The sequence below is a fragment of the Notolabrus celidotus genome, chromosome 15, assembly GCF_009762535.1.
Source record: "Notolabrus celidotus isolate fNotCel1 chromosome 15, fNotCel1.pri, whole genome shotgun sequence".
NCBI classification, from domain to species: Eukaryota; Metazoa; Chordata; class Actinopteri; order Labriformes; family Labridae; genus Notolabrus; species Notolabrus celidotus.
In genome coordinates, this window is record NC_048286.1 from 9,468,901 (window position 1) to 9,489,137 (window position 20,237).

At 40.8% G+C, this 20,237-nt stretch overlaps 1 protein-coding gene across 1 annotated transcript; it reads left to right on the forward strand.

The window, feature by feature from the left end:
* Positions 1-1,253: 1,253 nt before the first annotated feature.
* Positions 1,254-16,218, forward strand: LOC117827259 (activin receptor type-2B-like). Its single transcript, XM_034703792.1, has 11 exons — positions 1,254-1,995; positions 4,011-4,218; positions 7,173-7,288; positions 7,651-7,802; positions 7,970-8,113; positions 9,489-9,632; positions 10,564-10,712; positions 10,864-10,978; positions 13,103-13,241; positions 13,452-13,582; positions 15,087-16,218. Exons 1-11 carry the CDS (start codon positions 1,944-1,946, stop codon positions 15,279-15,281), a joined length of 1,545 nt encoding a protein of 514 aa, XP_034559683.1. The 5' UTR covers positions 1,254-1,943; the 3' UTR covers positions 15,282-16,218.
* Positions 16,219-20,237: the final 4,019 nt, after the last annotated feature.

Sequence of the window (20,237 nt, forward strand, 5' to 3'; positions counted from 1 at the left end):
AGGACAGCTTAATGAGGAAATGCTATGTCTTGGGTTACACTCCACGGCACTGGTTTAAGGCCGATTACCTGTAGCTAACCGTATTGCTGGCTCATTTGCAGCTTGAATTGGCCGGGTGTCACCAACATGCCATTAGTCTGGATGTCAAAGATGAGAAAGAAAGAGAGACATCTGTGAGGGATAATAGCATCCTCACAATGACATTGTTGGTTTTCTATGAGGATGGGATTTATTTTTCTACACAAAGGACTTAAGTTTTGAAAAAGTGTCTTTAAAGCTGAGTGCATGCCATTCAAGTTGTGTCATTGTTATAGGCATCGAGTCGTTTCATAGACATTTAATTTGATAAACAAACCTTGATTACTTGGTCTAATGGGGGGGGAGACGTTTCTTAAGTGGGTAGAAAACAAAAGAGAAGTATGCCAAATTAGTCAGAGAAAAGTGACTTGAACTTTAACTTTGTAATGGAAAAACGTCTACATGTGAATGTTGGGTGGAAGCCTTGATGACACAGAGAGCAGACACAAACACCTCTTTTTATAAAATATATAATGTCTCAGATTATTTGGCACTTATCAAGTACTTTAGAACAATATCGTGCGTCAGTCCCTAAGAAGATAATTGTCACACTTCCTTTTTTGTGATAATAATAAAACCACTCAGTGATTCACTGTAAGCTATGGCTTTATCTCTATTTTGGTTTTTCTTTGACTGATACATTTTATATTTAACACTGTCTGGTGGTGAAGTGAGTAATTGGAGGGAATACATTTTAAATAGCATTTATTGTATCCTGATACTGCAAATTAGGTCAGCTATTTTTAGCACTCACACTTATGTATAAAAGATCACTGAGATAGAAAAATATCGGAAATCGTCTTACTATTGTGGGACTGTGAAAGATATGTATCACACAAAAAGCTGATTTATAGGAAATATGTCGTGTGAGCTTTATTATTCTTAAACTGAATTTGTAAAGGTTAATAAATGTGTATGGTATACTCTTTAAAAATGAAAATAAAGGCTGTGTGAGAATCCCTCCATTACCTCCGTGCCTTCACTCTCAGCTAAAATAATTTCCCTTGTATATTAAGTGACTCGCTTTATTTTCCTTATAGTAAGAAATAAAATGTACTATTTTCTGTGTGTCAGCAGTGATATTAGTTCTCAGTGTCCGGAAATCTTAATTTAACCCGAGGGTAGATAACCAAAACCGAAAAGTAGACAATAAAATACCAACTCTGACCACAGAAAGTGCAAGTGTAGTATTTGCTGGCACGGGGACAAAAAACCAACGTGGTGAACCTATCTTTCTTTAAAGCTTTACATTCCTCCCGTTGTCTGCTTAGAGGAAACTAGACGTGGTGTTTTTCGATGCGAGGTAATATATAAAGTCATTTCAGGCGTGTATCTACGGTGTCGTGTTAAGGTCACTCGCTGGCTGCCTGAATTCCCCTCTTTGTGTTTACACATCCGGGTTTCCCTGTTTGCAGCCCATTCCCCATTTAGAAGCCATTTTGGACACAGATCAGTAACATGCATGTAAACCCCGACCGACCTCCCGATGCAGCGGTGCTACTATCCAACTGAATAACCTCAAAAAGAGCGCCGAGGTTTCGTCTACGGTGGTTTCGCGGCGTCCCATTCGGTTTCTGGATTCACTTCGGACGCGATATGCCGCACCTTGTCCTGGACTGAGAGTCTGGCAGTCAATTAATCGCTCCTATCTTTCTTGCAACATTGTTGCAGCGACGCGGCTATTGACACGCGCTGTGGTGGAGCTACTGCTGCTGCTGCTGCTGGTGGTGGTGGAGGTGGTTAGGCTGCCGGGGGACCGGAGGCCTGTGGTCGTTTTGATCCCGGACTGATGTTTTGGACAACCTGAGTTTTAATGTTCGCGACGGAAAGTGGGGGAAATCTCTGTCCTGTATTTAAAACGGAACATGTCTTTTTCATGGCTGACTTGTTCACTTCTTCTGGGAACTTTATGCGCAGGTAAGCGGGCTATTGTTGGATTTTGCAACAGTTTTTTGTACCGAGGCAGGAGCATTTCTGAATGTGTGTGTGTGTGTGTGTGTGAGAGAGAGAGAGAGAGTGTGTTTGAAATTTCGACCCGCGAACGAGTTTACAATTGTTGGCTGATGAAACTTTGTTGGCATCAGATCCCGTCGTTCAGCTGTAGGGATTTTATTCTCCCAACACATAATCGCCTTTTCTCTGCTTGCCCCTGTAACACGTCTATTCCAACACAGGAGACTTATTCCAGCAATACCTGCCACTTTCATGTCTAGAAAACAACACACATTGTATCAAATTCAGTGTTTAACGCTACAAATGTCACGGAAATATATCCACATTTCAGACTGTTGCGTTCACTGTCGCCTTTCTTTAACAGCGGCAGGAATAGAAGGCAGCAGCTGCATCAACATCCTGAAACCTTATATTGTACATCTCAGGTCGTGTTTGTGGTCACTGCTCGAACAAGAAGCTTTGAAAACACACTTTATCCCCTCTCTCTCTTGTCATAAATCAATTTGATATGAAGAGACAGCAGCTGTTAGCTTGAAGCCAGGTCTTTACCCTGGATTGAGGTTACTGTTACACAGATCCGTTTCCACACAAACTCTCACACACTGTGAATTTGTACCACGTGAAATTGAGCATGAGGCATGTTTTTCTTTTGTTTGCAACTCAAATGGGATGTTCTACTATTTGCTCAAAAGGTGTTTACCTCCACCCATCTGCCGTCAGCCCACACCACCACCAAATAGTGATCCTGGAAACAATAACACCCACTTTCTGAAACGTTTTCTGGCTGTTTCCTCTGATTGTGATAACATTTTCATTGAGGCAGAGCTGTCTCTTGTGCGTCAAACAGCGTTAATGCCTTTATGCTTTATAGATTAGAGTGTATAGTAAGCTGCTTCTCCAGAATTCGTGTTGTTGTGGTGTAAGCCTCGGTTAGTGACAGAGGGAGGGGGTTGGGGAAATGATCTTGTAGTAAAAGTCCTCTCTGATCATGTGACCACAGATATCAGAAATGCCATCTCGGCTCAATGGAGCATTGAGGATCTCTGCTGTGTGTGTGTGTGTGTGTTTGTGTGTACGCATGTGTTGTCCTGACCACCTCTCATCCTAAATAACGAGCACAATGTTTGGTGCTCGCATGCATCCCTGTATGCTATAGTGAAACCTCCCTTTGTAAGCTGCTGCACAACTAAATGCATGTATGTGTAAGTGGATGCGTGCCTGAGTGTGTGTAATGGGTCGGTGGGGGTAACGCTGGGGGATGGGCAGCTCTCCTATAGGCAGGGATTTAAAGAGACACGCACTATTTTTTCTGTGAACAAAGATGAATGTCCAAGCTGTGCTGTGAATGACATGCACGGCACTGTTTCTCCTCTTTTTATTCACCAAAACACATCTTACATGTGTGGCTAAAGACATGTGTCAAACAGTCAATCCATAGAGATAAAAACATTTTCAGTGGGGAGTTGTGCAACAGCAGGAGACTGACAGCTATTGTCACATATCATCTTGGATGTAGGGGACTATTTCCTGCTAAATGACAGTAAAAGCCCTGAAAGAAGGAGGTCTTATCTGTCTCTCCAGATGTGTCACACTTTCAGCAGGATACAAGACTCCTTATCTAAAGAAGTGGCATCCCGATGTGTGGTGTTTCTGCACCACAGTAGGGCATACTATTGTTTTACTATAGCTAATTAAATTCTGTCATTTCCCTCCTTTTGTCACTGAAAAGATGTTATAGTGAATGGGATTATGTTGAACTACTATTCAGCAACACTGTCTTAGCCCAGAGGAGCTCCCTCTTTACTACAGAGGGCTCCCAAACTTGGCCATGTGCCAGAGAGATGATAGAGGCTCTGCTCAGAGATGTCTCTTCTGCGTGGCACAGAGCGGATCCTGCGCCATATGTCTGTGCTTCCTTCCAACGTCGAGATTCAATTCATTACGATGTGAGCTGACTGAGGCCTTCTGTCCATGTTTAGGGTACAGCCTGGGCGAAGCAGAGACCCGGGAGTGTGTGTACTACAATGATAACTGGCGTACGGAGAGGACCAACCAGAGCGGCTTCGAGCGCTGCGAGGGGGAGAAGGACAAGCGACTGCACTGTTATGCCTCCTGGCTCAACTCCTCAGGGACCATCAAGCTGGTGAAGAAAGGCTGCTGGCTGGACGACTTCAACTGCTATGACAGGTCGGGGTCAGCGAGCGAGGTCACAGCCGCCAAGCTTTAGCATTTATATTTCAGGTGTCTGGCTCGTACCCAGAGTGAGTGTCAGCGACTACAGCAGGAGTATCTGCCTCAGTGCCCACATCTAGTACAGTACGTCTTAATGTGTGTGACCTGGGGCGGTCTCAGAGGCAGGCATAACAACTCACAGAAATCCACTTAAAACCCATCGATTAGATGATAGGAAATCAGAAAAACAACACTATTGGCGATCAGTCACTTGATAACTTATCAAGTAAACATGGAGGAACATTTTCCGGATTCAGCCCTTCAGACGAAAGATCCTCTGAGGTTTTATACGGCTGTAAAAGGATGGATTTGTTTTAGGCCTGGGGTACACAATCAATTTAGAGATCTCATGTTGTTGAATAGACGAACAGATCAGTAGCTGCCCTTAAAACATCCAAACCAGGCAAGGCAAGTTTATTTATAAAACACCATTTATACATATCACCATTCAAAGTTTGTTACAGTCAAGTCAACTTTATTTATATAGCATATTTAACAACAACAACAACCAAGGTTAGCCAAAGTGCTTCACTAGGTAAAAAGGACAAGAAGACAACAATAAACAACACACATGTTTTTATAGAATAGTAAAATCTGTCTGGATATTCATGTTCTCATCTTGAGGAGAAGTTAAAAAGAGAAACACAACATTAACAGTGCTAATATAAATTACATTCAGCAAATCAGTGATTTGAAAAAAAAAAGTATTTATTTAAAAGGACAGTGCATATTAATGAACATTTCAGCGAAGCATCCATGTAAATATGCCAGAGTTAGCGATATTTTCATCCATAGTCCCTGGCAAGTCAAATCAGAGTTCATAACAAATGATTGAGATAAATAACAGATGGAAAAGGCATAACATGATAGCATTCATAGATATTTTCAAATCTATGAAAACAATTAATACAAAATTAAGAAATTAGGCAAAAATAAGAAAATAAAAATATTGAAATATCCTTAAATTGGGTGATTTCTGATAATAATTTAGCCATGAAGTCTCACCATCCTAACAGCCGCAGATTCACTCACTGGTCCTCCCCTGATTGAAATGGATTTGGTGTAACAACCCAGCCTAGAACATTTTCTGGAGGATTTGGGCTCCCAGTTTGCTCCGTCTGCGTCAGTCTCAGCACTAAGTGGCCCCAGAGACCCCACACAGGGTGTCCGTGATGCTGGAGATCACCCACAGTCTTTAAAACTCAAAACATGTCTGCATGTCTCCACCGTTATGACGCTCTGAAGTCCCTGATTACAGAGTCTTACCTAATAAAATAAAACACAACATCAAAGAAGACATGAAGGTTATTACAGCATTATGTGAGGTCTGCTTTATGTCTGCATTTATACTGCCTGATGTCACAAAACAACAACATCTGAGCTACCAACCCAGTATGCAGTCCTGTGTGAGAAACAGGATCTATAGGTGTGAGTTTATAATAGAGCCGGCTTCTCTTTTCTTAGGGATGATTAGAGGTTCAGCTATAGGATATGAAAATGGTGCTTACACTTAGTCGGATTACTGTCAAACATCTTTAATATATAAGATACTAATTAACAGAGAAAGCAGAAAAAAGGTTTTAAAGAAGCAGACAGCAGAAAATCTGAAACCCTCTCTTCTGGTGAAGTCGCTCAGACGGCTAATGGATTATTTAAAATAGTCTTTTGTGATCTCTACAAAGACCCCGCAGAGCTTCCACTCTATTATCTTTCAGGATACTTCTTGATTTACGATCTTTCTTTTGATTTATTGTTGCTCCATAATGATCCAGACAACAATGTATAAAAGCAAATTGAAAGTAGAAGCCGATCTGGGGATGCCTCCTTTTCTGCATCCCCTCATAAAAGCATCCATACAACACAGTGTACAGACTGTGAATTATTAAACATGGTCTTGAACACAAACTGTACGGTCAGCAAAACAAATTAACTCAGCCCGTCTAATAAAAGAATCAAGTTCACGGTGAGCACAGAGCTCGGAAACGAGTCCACGGCCTCACGATGTTAAAGAGATACAGCTGTACACAGAGGCTGTTTCAACAGAGAGGAGCCTTTCAACCTTTATCAACTCCGAGCTGTGAGCCACAATCACAACTTTCAAGTGTTACTAAATGTTTAATAATTGCCACTAAATGACTATAATTCACATTAACCTGCAGTTTCAGAGAGTGTAAAGATAAAGACTGCAATTATGGCTGACCTGGTGGCACGTTTAATTTAATCAGCATGGGCCGCATTAAAGCAGGAGCAGGGTCTCTGTTGAAATTGGATGTGCACAAATTGCAGGTTCAGACGCAGGTGCAAATTTCGTTGACAGTTTCAGGAGAAAGAGCTCTGGCCTAGAGTGCTTTCGGCTCTAATCAGAATCAGAAAAGACAGATAAAAAAAATGGCCAGTTTAAAGACGAGGATGATGAGGAGCGATAGAAAGGATGGTAGTTTTAAGAGAGCCAGAAAAATAATAAGAGCATTTAAAGAGCAGTTGTTTGATGTTTCTAAAGGAATTAAAGAGTAAGAAATCCCACGATTCCTCTGAATTTGGAACAGAGGCTAAATATGTCTTAATGATTAATAATTGAACAGGACAGTACTCCCAATAAAACTGAGTTTGTTCATTTGAGGACATGATGAAATGTAGTCTATAACATCTTAAAAGTATCTCAAACCAAAGAGTGCATAGGCTGGACAATAAATTAGAGCAAACAAGACTCTCTCTGTTGAGTTTACGTACAGCAGAGGAAGAAAGTGAAACAAAAACAAGAGGCAGACTATCAACTACTTAGTTATTTGAGTTCAAGTCTAGATCCTCAACCCCTGTGTTACTTTTACTGTACTTCACGTTGACTTGTCTCTGCTCCAGACATTTGTTTACCAAAGCAGTAACGTAGGTGTGTCATCTTCCGTTTTTAGGCAAGAGTGCGTCTCCATGGAGGAAAACCCTCAGGTCTTCTTCTGCTGCTGCGAGGGCAACTACTGCAATGAACGATTCACCCACCTTCCTGACATGATTGGCAGTGGCAACCGAGGTGAGCCGCGAAAGCATCCCACGTACAGTACAGCACAGGCACAGAAATAGGTCTCTGCTTTTCCCCGCGGGCAAGAGCAGCTTAGCCTCGCACCTCATCGTATAAAAACACCATGCATATACATTATGATTAAACACGGATGCGTTGTGGTAGAAGAAGGTATTAAATATGTTATCACTCGCCTGTTTCATGCTTTTTTATGGGCTCATTTAGAATGGATCAAGGTTGGGTAATGAAGATAAAATGTTGCCCTTCTCTTTTAACATCCAGTCGTCTGGTCTGTGAGGGACGCTTCTTTCTCTGCAGATACTCAGCATGTCATAACGCAGATGTTCTGTAATTATTCTGTTTCTCCTCGTCAGTGAAAATCCGGCCTCCACCTCGAGTGCCGTCCCTGCTCAACGTGCTGGTGTACTCGCTGCTGCCTCTCTGCGTGCTGTCCCTGGCCCTCGTTTTGGCCTTGTGGATGTACCGCCACCGCAAACCTCCGTACGGCCACGTAGACCTGAGCGAGGTGAGAGAATGAACCTCATCGACTCATTTCAAAGCACTTTAAATCCCAGAGAGGACTCTGTCTCTGCAGCTTTTCTGTTCTTACAGCTGGACTTTCTGTGTGAAGGGACTGACGAGGATCCATTTCTCTTATCCCAACCTAACTGGTTCTCCTCATTTGTTCTTTAGGACCCTGGGCCAGCTCCTCCATCCCCCTTGGTGGGTCTCAAACCTCTGCAGCTGCTGGAAATCAAAGCTAGGGGGCGCTTTGGTTGTGTTTGGAAGGCCCAGCTGATGAGCGAATATGTGGCAGTGAAGATTTTCCCCATTCAGGTAAACAAAGAAAATCAATACCAAGGCATTTGTGCTTTATATTGAGCTCACTGCATGCTGTTTTGCTAAATTTCCACTCTGAGCCTCTGTTTGAACGTCAGATTTATGTTTTTTAAATATTTGCATCATTTTCCATGTAGATTAAATTATATTATGTCCATTGTATGGTTTTAAATAACAATACCAGAGCTAGCTGTCAATTATGAGCTATGTTGCCTGATCGGGAATTATAACTGCCTTTTGTCCTTCCTATTTTTCAATAAGCAAATCAACATGTAGTTATGTTAATTCATCTAAAAATGCTACAAGAAGAAAATCAGCATTTAGAGAATACAATTCTTTTTTGTAAGTGTGGGTCAGGCTGTTGAATTTTGAAAAAAAGCAGGTGAGTCAAACAAAATGTTTGACTTAGACACGAGGTTGAAAACGTTTTGTGCGGAGTGTGTTTTTCATCCTGAGTCAAGTCTTTCAGGGTGTTAGAAATTTCTTTTAAGATTGGTTCAGTTTGTTAAACTTACTTCTTCATCTTCTAAGAACACAGGGTAGATTTTATTTTGAAAAATCAGACACTTTAAGATCCACAAGAGAAATTAGATTTCATGTACTAGAGGAACAAACTGTGTTGAACTGCTCTCTGTAAGAAGAGTGGTGTCATCGTTTGAGAAATGTCACAGATGTTTTCATTGAAAGGATGTTATTCTTCTGGATTTATCCAGATTATCCAGAACACTGGATTTTCCGACCCGTTGAAGTCACTCACTTGAACCACTGACATTGGTAGAAGCACATTTTAAAGAAAGAGGGTTATAAGCTGCTGAGTGAAAGAATGAGAATATCAGAACATCTGCAGCATAAAATGTGTGATGATACTTTTATTTACGAGTATGCATTTGGAAGTTTGTGTTTAGTTTGAGCTCAAACTCATGATTTTTTGCGTGTTGTGCATCAACTTCAAAATACGATCCATCGTTGGCCACCAGCTAACAGCACAGCTCATGCTGTATGATCCGGTTTGCATGAGCGCTTTGTTTAAGTTGTCCTTCATAGCGAGGGTCATCGAGGTCCCGGTGGATGAATGGATGAAGCTCTATGTAAATACAGATATCAGGAGGTTATAGCTTTTTCCTTTGTATGCTGATGTTTATTTCCTGAGTGATCAGCATCAGTGCGAAGTTTCATCACATGCAGGTCTAAGTGAGAGTTACTATGGTTACAAGACACTGTGTCAGTCACTTTACTTCCCTTTGACCTCCAATTAATCAAACTCAAGACTCTGTTGAAAGAATGAAAATAGACTTTATCTTTATTACATGGACAGTGCTGCCTGTTTTTGTCTGATGTCTCACGCTCCTCTCTCTCTCTTGTGTTGGTCCAGGATAAGCAGTCGTGGCAGAACGAGCGGGACATTTTCATCACTCCAGGGATGCGACATGAAAACCTCCTGCGTTACATCGCTGCAGAAAAACATGGATCCAACCTGGAAACAGAGCTGTGGCTGATCACAGAGTTTCATGAGAGGGTGAGTGGAGTGCACATCTCCCCGTATATAGAAACCCATATACAGGAAAATCCACAGTGAGGTATAGGGCGTGTGTTTACTAGAACTGCTGCAAATTTTCCAATATTGGCAGAGGCTTTTTATTTACCTCAACAAAAGAGCATCACAGCTTTTATTAAAGTGGATCTTATTACTTATGGCACATCTACAGCACCCTGCACTATACCTTAAAGTGATAGGGTTCTGTTTCTTGGATTAATACTCTTCTTTAAAGCATATAGCGTATGAATAATGCAGGCAATTATGTCAAAAACAGCAGCAAGTGTTCCTGAAATAATAGTTTGTGATTAAACACCTCCAGGCTCTCAGAACATCCTGTTCATTGGTCCTCTCAACAAAAGCTATTAATATATCATAACAGGATTAAAGCGTAATTACCAGAACCACAAATGTAGCATCACATTATTGGTGTAATGACTTTCAAGCTCGTCCTTGTAGCACCCTCTATCACGGCAGTGCACAAACATATTTAGTTCCACTTATTGTCTCTGTGCCATTGGTGCATGTGTCATCTGTTTGCTTGAATCTTTTTCCATCTTTGTCTGTGCTTCTGATGACGTTTGAAGCTTTGTCTCGTGAATTTAGACTATTTTAATAATTCTTACAGACGACATTATTAAGCCGGCAGATGAAGTGGATCCACAAACAATCTGTTCCAGAGCCATGGTCGTGTGACGCACAGCAGAGATTCATAAGCACTTATTCATCATGTCTCCTGTGTCTTCTCTCTGTGTGTGTGTGTGTGTGTGTGTGTGTGTGTGTGTGTGTGTGTGTGTGTGTGTGTGTGTGTGTGTGTGTGTGTGTGTGTGTGTGTGTGTGTGTGTGTGTGTGTGTGTGTGTGTGTGTGTGTGTGTGTGTGTGTGTGTGTGTGTGTGTGTGTGTGTTCATGCAGGGCTCATTGACGGACCATCTGAAGGGTAACACTGTGTCCTGGAGTGAGCTGTGTCACATGGCAGAGACCATGTCCCGCGGCCTGGCCTACCTCCATGAGGACATTCCCAGCTACAAGGGAGAGGGACCCAAACCCACCATTGCACACAGGTAGGACACCTGTGGACAACTTCCACACACTTAAAAACCAGATTATCTTCAACACAGAGTCTTTGATTGTTATTTCCCTCCTCTGTTTGTGCTTGATTTAAGTTCTTCTATTTTTAAAATGACATCTTCCCCTTTTAAATGATTTCTGCAGGGACTTCAAGAGTAAGAATGTGATGCTACGCGATGATTTGACTGCAATCATTGGAGACTTTGGGCTCGCTGTACGATTTGAACCAGGAAAACCTCCAGGAGACACTCATGGACAGGTATGGGCTCACTTCAGTACAAGCCTTCGTCTCTGTATTGGCTCATTGACACAAGTCTGAGTAACTTTCTACTTTTTTCTTTCTCTGAAAAGTTTTCATCTGCTCTCATGGCTTTGCATGAACAGGCTTCTGCAGCAAATATTAAGTTTGTGCTCAATATTCATAAAGTCAGTTATTGTGTCGTAAACTTAACGCACCTAATGATTATTCAGATTTATGTCTCAAATGTCTGTACATCAATCAATCTTTATTTATATAGCCCCAAATCACAACAACTGTTATCTGAAGACTCTTAACAAACAGGTCTATACCGTACTCTATGTATATTATTAACAGAGACCCAACATCAAGACAGGGTAAGATCCAGTCCCCTCTTAAAGACAGGACTCAGTCTGATCTCATCTTAATCCACCATGAGCAGAGCACCTTGCAGCATTTAGCAAGTTAGAACGGCAAGGACAAACTTCTTTTAACAGGCAGAAACCTCGAGCAGAACCAGACTCATGTTAGACAGGCGTCTGCCTCGACAGAGTTTAGCTTGGAAAGAGGGATAGAGGAGAATAAGAGAGAGAGATGATAGTGGTGAGACGGATAGTAGTAGTTGTAGCCGCTGGATTCTGGAACATCCATAGCAGCAGGCCATCTACAGCAGCGACTCAGAGACATTATTAGTGGGAAAGTGAGATCAACTTAATGTAAACATTCTACACAAAGTACTCAAGATATTAAAGTTTATGTCAAAACTGAGGTAGAAAAAAAACCAGTTTACAAATACAAGAATGCAAATGTAAGTAAGTAAGTAGGTAAATGTGCACATAAAACCAAATATCAGCTGGATCCTATTTAGTATTTTTTGACAATAAGAAATGTCTGTGAGTAGGTAATGTGTGTAAGTGAAAGTCTAAATAACTGAATTTGATTGTAAGGGAGAGGTAGTGTTTTTAGCTCATCATGAAGATACTGCAGAAATGTTGACTTCTGGCTGCAGAGTAACTTTAAGAAGTTTTGAGTTTGCTGCTTTAAGTGGATTCATTTCATTCAATAATAAATCAAGACTGGTTGGTACCAAAGCATCCTTTAAGACTCATTGAACAGGCTCATGGTGTGGTATGTTAAGTATTTTTTATTTTGCAGTTTTCTGCTGTAAATATACCAGTGAGCATGGCAGCATGTGGGACCTCAAATTCCTGCTGTTACCAAATCATTTTAAAACTGTAATTGGTGCACTTTTCTAGGACTGGGTTGGATCCCTTTTTATCTTCAGGTCTGCCATAATTATTCTTGCATAGGTTCAAGATGTGCTGGAAACATTCCTCTTAAATTTTGGTCCATATTGACATGATAGCATCACACAGATTGAGTAGATTTGTCGGCTGCGCGTCCATAAAGCGAATCACCAGCTCTTCCACATCCTAACAGTGCTCTATTGGATTGAGATCTGTAGACTGTGGAGGCTATTTGAGTACAGTGAGCTTGTGTATATGTTTAAGAAGCCAGTGTGAGATGATTTGAGCTTTTTTTCATGGCGTGTTAGCCAGGTGGAAGTAGTCCAACAGGCTGAACCGTTGATACGAGGCAGGATGGATCCACGCTTTCATGTTGTTCACACCAAATTCTGACCCTACCTACCTTATTTCAGCAGAAATCAGGACTCATCAGACCAGGCTGCATTTTTTTCAATTTGCTATTGTTCAAATATTGTAGCATTTCCTGTTCTCAGCTAACAGGGGCAGCACCTGGTGTAGTCCATCTGCTTCAGAGTTTGAAGTGTTGTGCATTCAGAGGTGCTCTTCTGCATTCATCAATTTAAGTTTTTTTTAGTTAGTGTTTCCTTTCTATCAGCTTGAACCAGTCTGGCTATTCTCCTCTGACCTCTTACATCAACATTTTCACCCTGTGCACTGACCTAACATACAATCCCTAAATCCCAGTAGATCAGCAGTTTTTATCATGTTAACCTTCCCTTACTGCACTGAGTTTCTGCCATGTGATTGGCTGATTATATATTAGCGTTAACGAGCAGTTGAATAGGTGTATCTAATGAAGTGGTCATGAGTGTATAAATCTGTTATCATTTACCATTCATGCTCATGCCGACGTCTGCTTGATTCCCTGTCTTGCCAGGTGGGTACGAGGCGCTACATGGCTCCAGAGGTGCTGGAAGGAGCCATCAACTTCCAGAGAGACTCCTTCCTGAGGATAGACATGTACGCTATGGGCCTTGTGCTGTGGGAGCTGGTGTCCCGCTGCACAGAGACAGACGGTGAGTGTGCAGGCCGGTCTAATAAACTCAGGATTAGGTTCTGTTTAGGTCTGGGGGGGGGAAGTCATCTGATCCAGGTTAAAGGTTTAGAGTGGGCAGTCAGTCTTTGGATGGAGGGAGGAGTTGTGGATTTTCCAAACACTGCACCATTTCCTTGACTTGATCTCTGTGTAACTCTCTCCATCCTGTTACCTCACCTCCCCTCTGCAGGTACAGTTGGCGAGTACATGCTGCCGTTCGAGGAGGAAATAGGCCAGCATCCCTCCCTGGAGGATCTGCAGGATGTGGTCGTGCACAAGAAGATGCGTCCAGTCATGAAGGACTGCTGGCTCAAACATCCTGTGAGTAAGAGAGGAAGAACAGCTCCTACTGTTCAGACAGCATCACCAGGATGTCATGCATCCTTTTTTCCAGTAAAGTACAGCTCGATCTTCTGAGGTCATAGTACTCTGAATCCTTTATGAGTTTTATTCAGAAAGTTCAGTGAGGGGATGGGGTTTTTGATAATGTGTATTTTTACTCTCTGAGTTGCTAAACCAGCTTCACACAGCAGACACTGAGTTAACAGGAAGGGAGTTTTAGTTTATGGGGAAACTCTCCTCTGCAGAGAACATTAGATCTACTAGTAGAGAAATCTGAAGAAAACACAGAATTAAAGGTGTTCGCAGTTTTTAATTACTGGGTGTGTTCATTTAGAAAAAAGGGAGATCATGTAGGAGTGTGGGACAAAATACAAATCTCTATATTTTGGGGGATTTTGCAAAAAACAACAATAACTGAAGATATTTTTTTGCATCACTCAAAAATATGTAAAAGCAAAAATGTGTTTGTAAAAGTCTTATTGGAACTAGCTTGCTCTTGTTTATAGTTTATTAGATATTTCTAATGATACTAATACAAAACCAACTTATTTAACAGTAACAGGACGTATTTATGAACCTAAAGCCTAGACATTCATTCAAACAAAAACACTGACCTAACCAGAGCAAGTATTGAGAGCAAACAGTGTCAGTATGATCGATCATTCTGAAGCGGCCCTCAGGATTCAATTTGAAAAACATTTCACAAAGATCAAAAAAATCTATGAGGAGAGCATTTAACCTGACACTTCACTTTATGTAAACAAGACATGAATCCAAGGGAGATGAGATCCTGAACATAATTGAACTAAAAGGTATGAGCCTTAATATAAATAATGGATTCCATTGCTCTGCTGAACCATGAATCGTGAAGTCTGCAGAGTGTGTTTTTCTTTTGCCCGTACTGCAGCTGGCTGGTCAAGGTCAAACGCTGACTGCTGAAGCTTTTTCTCATCATGTGATGGCAACCACTATCTGACATAGTCTGCGGATTGTTGTCTTTTGAGCACCATCCGTCTTTTCAAAGCCAAAACCCTCCACGCGAGTGAGGAGGATCCTCGTTAAATTTGGACACGTTAATTACGAGGCGGATTATGTTTGTGTTTTGTCTCCCGACGCTGTTTGTTCACTCGTTTCTAACTTCAGCCATGCAGGCAGCTACGCTCGCTTAGCTTCTTTGTGAAGTGGGAACGCTGTATGTGTTCTCACTGCACATTGTGCAATAGTCTGTCCTACTAGAATTCCTCATATCCAGTGAATGAGTGTGGACTCATGAGGCCTGTTTGATTGTTTTCTGCTAAATGAGTGACACATGAATATTGATATTACTCACATGTATTAAACAACAGTTAAGATACTATCTTAGACAATGTATATTAAACGCCCCTCCTTGACTAGCACTGGTTTTTAAACATTAATTACTTTATTGAGTCTGAGTCTGAATCATATTTATTGACTCACTCTGTTGTATCTTCTGTGCTTTCAGGGTCTGAGCCAGATGTGCGAGACCATCGAAGAATGCTGGGACCACGACGCAGAGGCGCGACTGTCCGCCGGCTGCGTCGAGGAGCGCATCGGCCAGATCTCCAGGACGATCAGCAGCACTACCTCAGACGGCCCCGTCTCCATAGTGACGTCTCTCACCAACGAGGACCTACCTCCCAAAGAGTCCAGCACCTGAATGGGTGACACCAACATCCCTCACACGAGCTCCTGACTTTTAATTTCTTTCAAATCCAAACTCAGCGGATGTCCGTGAATATTTAAAAGCATAAAAACGACAACAATGAGCAACTTGGATGCAGCTGATATTTAATCCCAATACCGGTATTTTTTTTATTTTGTGTGTTTTAAGTCTGATTTTACTAACACATCCATCTGCTGTAGTAATAAGTTATTGGATGGGCACATCTGATAACACCCATGTGTCAAATCCTAAATGTTGTCATTACCTCATGTATTTCTTTTGGTGTTAGTCTATTTTTATTACCTCATACGTTTGCCGTTTTCCTGTCTCGGTCATGATCGTCTGCGGCCAAATGAAACGAACCTTCTTGCTCCAAACCTTGGACAACGTGCTGCACACCTCGGAGGAACCATTTTGAGACTGTTAGACGAAATATATTCATCTTCCTCAGGGGTCGAAGCTTCTCGATTTTTTTTCAAAACTTCGAGTGTGCTCCCTTATTTTAAACCTGTGAATGCCTCAGAATGAAATGAGAAAAGGAGACGGGAAGCGGGGCACAGCTGTGTTCTCGTAAGGACGGAGCTGGAATGGGAGCTGAGCAGTTGTTATCGGACGTTGTGGACTTTTTTTGGAAGATTTGGGACATGTCTCTTGTCCCCGGGGAACTACCTCTCAGGTATCCATTAGGCTTCTTTGGAACATTTTCTCTATGATGAGAGCCAAGCTATCCAGCTAGCTACCATGGACATATTCCTGGATTTGTATTTGTTTTTAATTGTAGAAAAGCAGAGTTACTCCTTTTGCCAGTGCCAGGGGCATTGACAGATGCTGTCTGGAGTTGCGATGTTACACATTCTTGATTTTAAACTGTGTGTGTGTGTGTGTGTGTGTGTGTGTGTGTGTGTGTGTGTGTGTGTGTGTGTGTGTGTGTGTGTGTGTGTGTGTGTGTGTGTGTGTGTGTGTGTGTGTGTGTGTGTGTGTGTGTGTGTGTGTGTGTGTGTGTGTGTGTGTGTGTGTGTGTGTGTGTGTGTGTGTGAACTTGAAGACTAAATGATGTGAGATTGCTAAAGAGTGTTTTTAATAAGAATCACAGACAGATAGGGGGGGGGGGTTATCCTTGCGAGGGCCATACTTGAGTAGGCAACATGTCTGTTTTTTTAATTTTCATGGGTTTGTTTGTTCAATAGACTCAGTCGGACATCAGTCCCCAGATACCTCAGTCACCGTACATCATGCAAGGAGAGCTCAAATGGTTGCCTTTGTCTCAAATGCAATGCCATAGTTGTACCATAACATGAATACCATACATTGAATGTCCGTTATGCTGCTGTGACTATTCCAGGATACTCAAGGATTTGTAGATGTACGTGTTCTTTGTTAATATAACGCTAATGATATTATGTGAGGCTAATATTCTGTTTGTTTTGATTTTTGAGCGGGTGAGCCCTCAGCTGCTTACTCCTCCAGACTGACCTCAGATATTCTGACAAGTACCTCAGGCTTTTTTCTACATGTATATCAAGTTGTGTTATGTATTTTATTGTGTTTTTAGTAGTTGAGATATTTTATTGCCAGTTTGGCCTCTTTGTCTGTGGAGATTTCTTTTTTTAAATAGAGCCTGACCTGTTGTCATGGTGTTAATGCTGTACAAACCTTAAAAAAAACAACGAAGAAGAGAGGCAGATTCTTGTAAATAGACGTGTACCCACAGTTGCCGATCACTGATCTGATTTTTAAAGATACGATATCAGGGCATTACCGTTCTCATTTCACAGAAGCAGAAAGGGATGTCTCAGTTCCACCTGCACATATTTAAAAATCATTTTAACAACCGGCCCTGTGATGGTTCTTTTTATATTTGTATATATACATAAATATATATATACATTTTTTCTTCAGATTTTTCAAGGAATGGTGGTCGTGTTACTGATTTCTATGAATCCTGGTATCAGTTGCTCTGGATCAGAAGCTGTGTAGGTAGCACTTGCATTAGAACTCTTAGTGTGTGTATCATCAAAAACAAACAAAAAAAATCTCTGATGGTTTTTTGGTGCTGGCGGCTTCTGTGATTGGCCACTTGCTGGAAATGCCAGTTTGAACAGTATTACCTCATTATTAACCCGCTGATGTGATGTTCAGACTCGTTCAGTGATAGTTTAGCCACGTTGGACAACACACAGGCTCATCTCTTGTGCTTTGACTAGTGCTGTGGAAAGACGGTGATTTTATAAAAGTAACCTGTGACGCTTGCTGTGCAGTTTTTGATGAAAGAGTGTGTGGGGAAAAAAAAAACATCCATAAATACAGAGCAATGTGTTTATTGTTTGGGTATCATCAATATGTATCTCACACCATGATTGATTGTTAAAGCAGCCCCATTCATGTAAACAGTGGCATGTGCATGGTCCAAGGGTCCAGCAATATTTATACTACAGCAATATTCACTTGAATATCATAGTTTTAAGTCAGTAACTCAGCTGTGACTTAGCAGTTTTCTCTCTGCGGATCATCTCATCACGCCTGGATCACGTTCAGATGACCGCACAATGTTAAAGCCTCCTGAAAGAAAACGGGTTAACGCTGCAGGTTGTGTGCGAGCTGAACGTGACCCGGGTGCTTTCACGATTTGTGCCAGAAAGACGCCGAACTCGTAAGGAAAATAAAACCTGATGTGATCGGTTGTTGACCTCCTCCAAATGCTGTCTTACACCCAGCTCTTCTGAACAGAAAAACCAGTTACCTCATGCAGTACCTCTGGTTAGTAACACTAACATGGAGTCAGTCTCATCTTCAAAAAAAGGAAAAAAAAAATCCATTATCTTGTATATATTACTTGACAAATGTAAAAGGTTTCTTCCTTTTCATGTGTGAATCCTGTGAAAGCGAAATTGTTATTTTTTCTTGATTTACAGTCGACATATTGTTCATTTCTCGTAGTATGAATGTTTGACTGAATTGTGTGACCTTCCCTGTTTATGTGAAGTGTGTGTGCAAGTGTGTGTGTGTGTGTGTGTGTGGGGTGTATGCTTGTCAAATTTCACTAAAACAGAATGAATGATGACTTTGTGAGTTGAAATGCTTAGAAATATAAACTAGATGAGAATACATCCATCTTTTTGTATATTAAAATAAAGACAAACACTGATTAACCCTGACAATGGACTCCTTTTTTTCCAGTTCACGTCTGCTTTCATGTGTATTTCCTCAACAACTGACAAAAACAAACTCCAATTTATAAAGGAGAGTGCATAGTTTACATTACATGGTTAAAATGTGGCCCATTTTTTGGGGAATATGTGTTGTACTTTGATGACACACCAAGCACTCTAAAATACAAAGCACATCTTTTGAGGAGTCTAGATAATACCATAGGTAAGACATGGTTACGAGGCTTTCTGTTCTGGGGCACTAGTGGCCTAGCGGTCTAAGCGCCCCACATACAGAGGCTATATACCTCGTTGCAGGGGTCGCCGGTTCGATTCCCGGCTGGTTGACCATTTCCTGCATGTCTTCTCCCTCTCTCTACTCCCCACATTTCCTGTCTCTCTTCAGCTGTCCTATGAAATAAAGGCAAAAAGGCCAAAAAATATATATCTTAAAAAGAGGCTTTCTGTTCTGATTCTGTCAAGAACTCAAGGCTTTTCTTTTTGTTCAGCATTAAACTATACATAAAACTAACATCTTAAGACCATACTCCTCAAGGTTCTTCTTTACATACTGTAGGGGTACATTTGTACTCTAGATGGCAGCAGCGGTGCCATAAGTATTCTTATTATTTCATTTCTCTGACACAAAACAACAATATCAAAACTTTGAATTAAAACATAATGCACTTTCCTTCATGTTTATACATATTTATTTCCTCAGCACAGATAGGCGCATTCAAACTATTATCCTTTTAATTGAATCTCAGTGGAATCACAACATTTTTAACACTCCTTCACTTATGTAATTCCACTTTCACAGCCTTTTTTGTACTATATTTTTCAAATATGTTTTGAAGCTAATTTATTGTCATTGTTTTATTCTGTCTGATACAGCTTTATAGATATAGCTAGATATAACAAATCACTTAACAAATTTACCTCAAACATTTATGGTCTGCAGTTTAAGCACACACAAATGATGAATCATGATGCAAGTTTTCAAATGCATTAGCTACAGTGGCCCACTATTTCTATCATTGAATGATATGAATGAGAGTGGATAATGATTATAACAACAATGGTATTACTTATGATAAAGTAACATTTATATTTATCATAGTTCGATCTGCTGGCTTTATTTTAATTAGTGTAACAGGGATGAGAAAATATGTTTTTAATAGAGAAATGGAGAACACTTTGTGTACTTCCAGTATGCCTTTGGAGCCAACTATCCCGCAACTGATACGAGAAATTATTGCACATTTAGGCAGTTTTCGCAGGCCTGTATATTTAAAAAAAAACGTAAGGTGTGGCACATATGTCATTCAAAGTTCACGATTTTGACATGCATATTATTCGTTGTTCACCTTTATTATTATAGGCTAACGCAGATCAACTCTGGTTTTTGTCATCATATTCAAATGTCAATTTGACTCCACATGAGATAACGAGTCTAAATATTATGTTGCTATACTGACTACAAAAATGTTAAATTAAAAGGTAATTTAGTTGAATCGTCCAACTCAACTCAACTCAACTCAACTCAACTTTATTTATATAGCACCTTTCATACATAAAAACATGCAGCCCAAAGTGCTTCACAGAATAACAGAGAGACAGAAAACAACAGCAATGGTAAAATTATAAAAGGCATGATACTAAATAAAATACTAAAAAAATAAAATAAAATCAATACAGTAAAATTAATAAAATAAGTAATAGTGGAGAGAAAAGCTAAAATTAAGGTAGCGTTAACAAGATCAGATGAATACAAGAAATAATTGGATAAGATAAATATATGTTA

Coding starts and splice junctions, on each gene's coding strand:
- LOC117827259 (XM_034703792.1), top strand. CDS start 1,944: ATGTCTTTTTCATGGCTGACTTGTTCACTTCTTCTGGGAACTTTATGC. Junction 9,633..10,563: donor TCACAGAGTTTCATGAGAGG/GTGAGTGGAGTG, acceptor GTGTTCATGCAG/GGCTCATTGACGGACCATCT. Junction 10,713..10,863: donor AAACCCACCATTGCACACAG/GTAGGACACCTG, acceptor TGATTTCTGCAG/GGACTTCAAGAGTAAGAATG.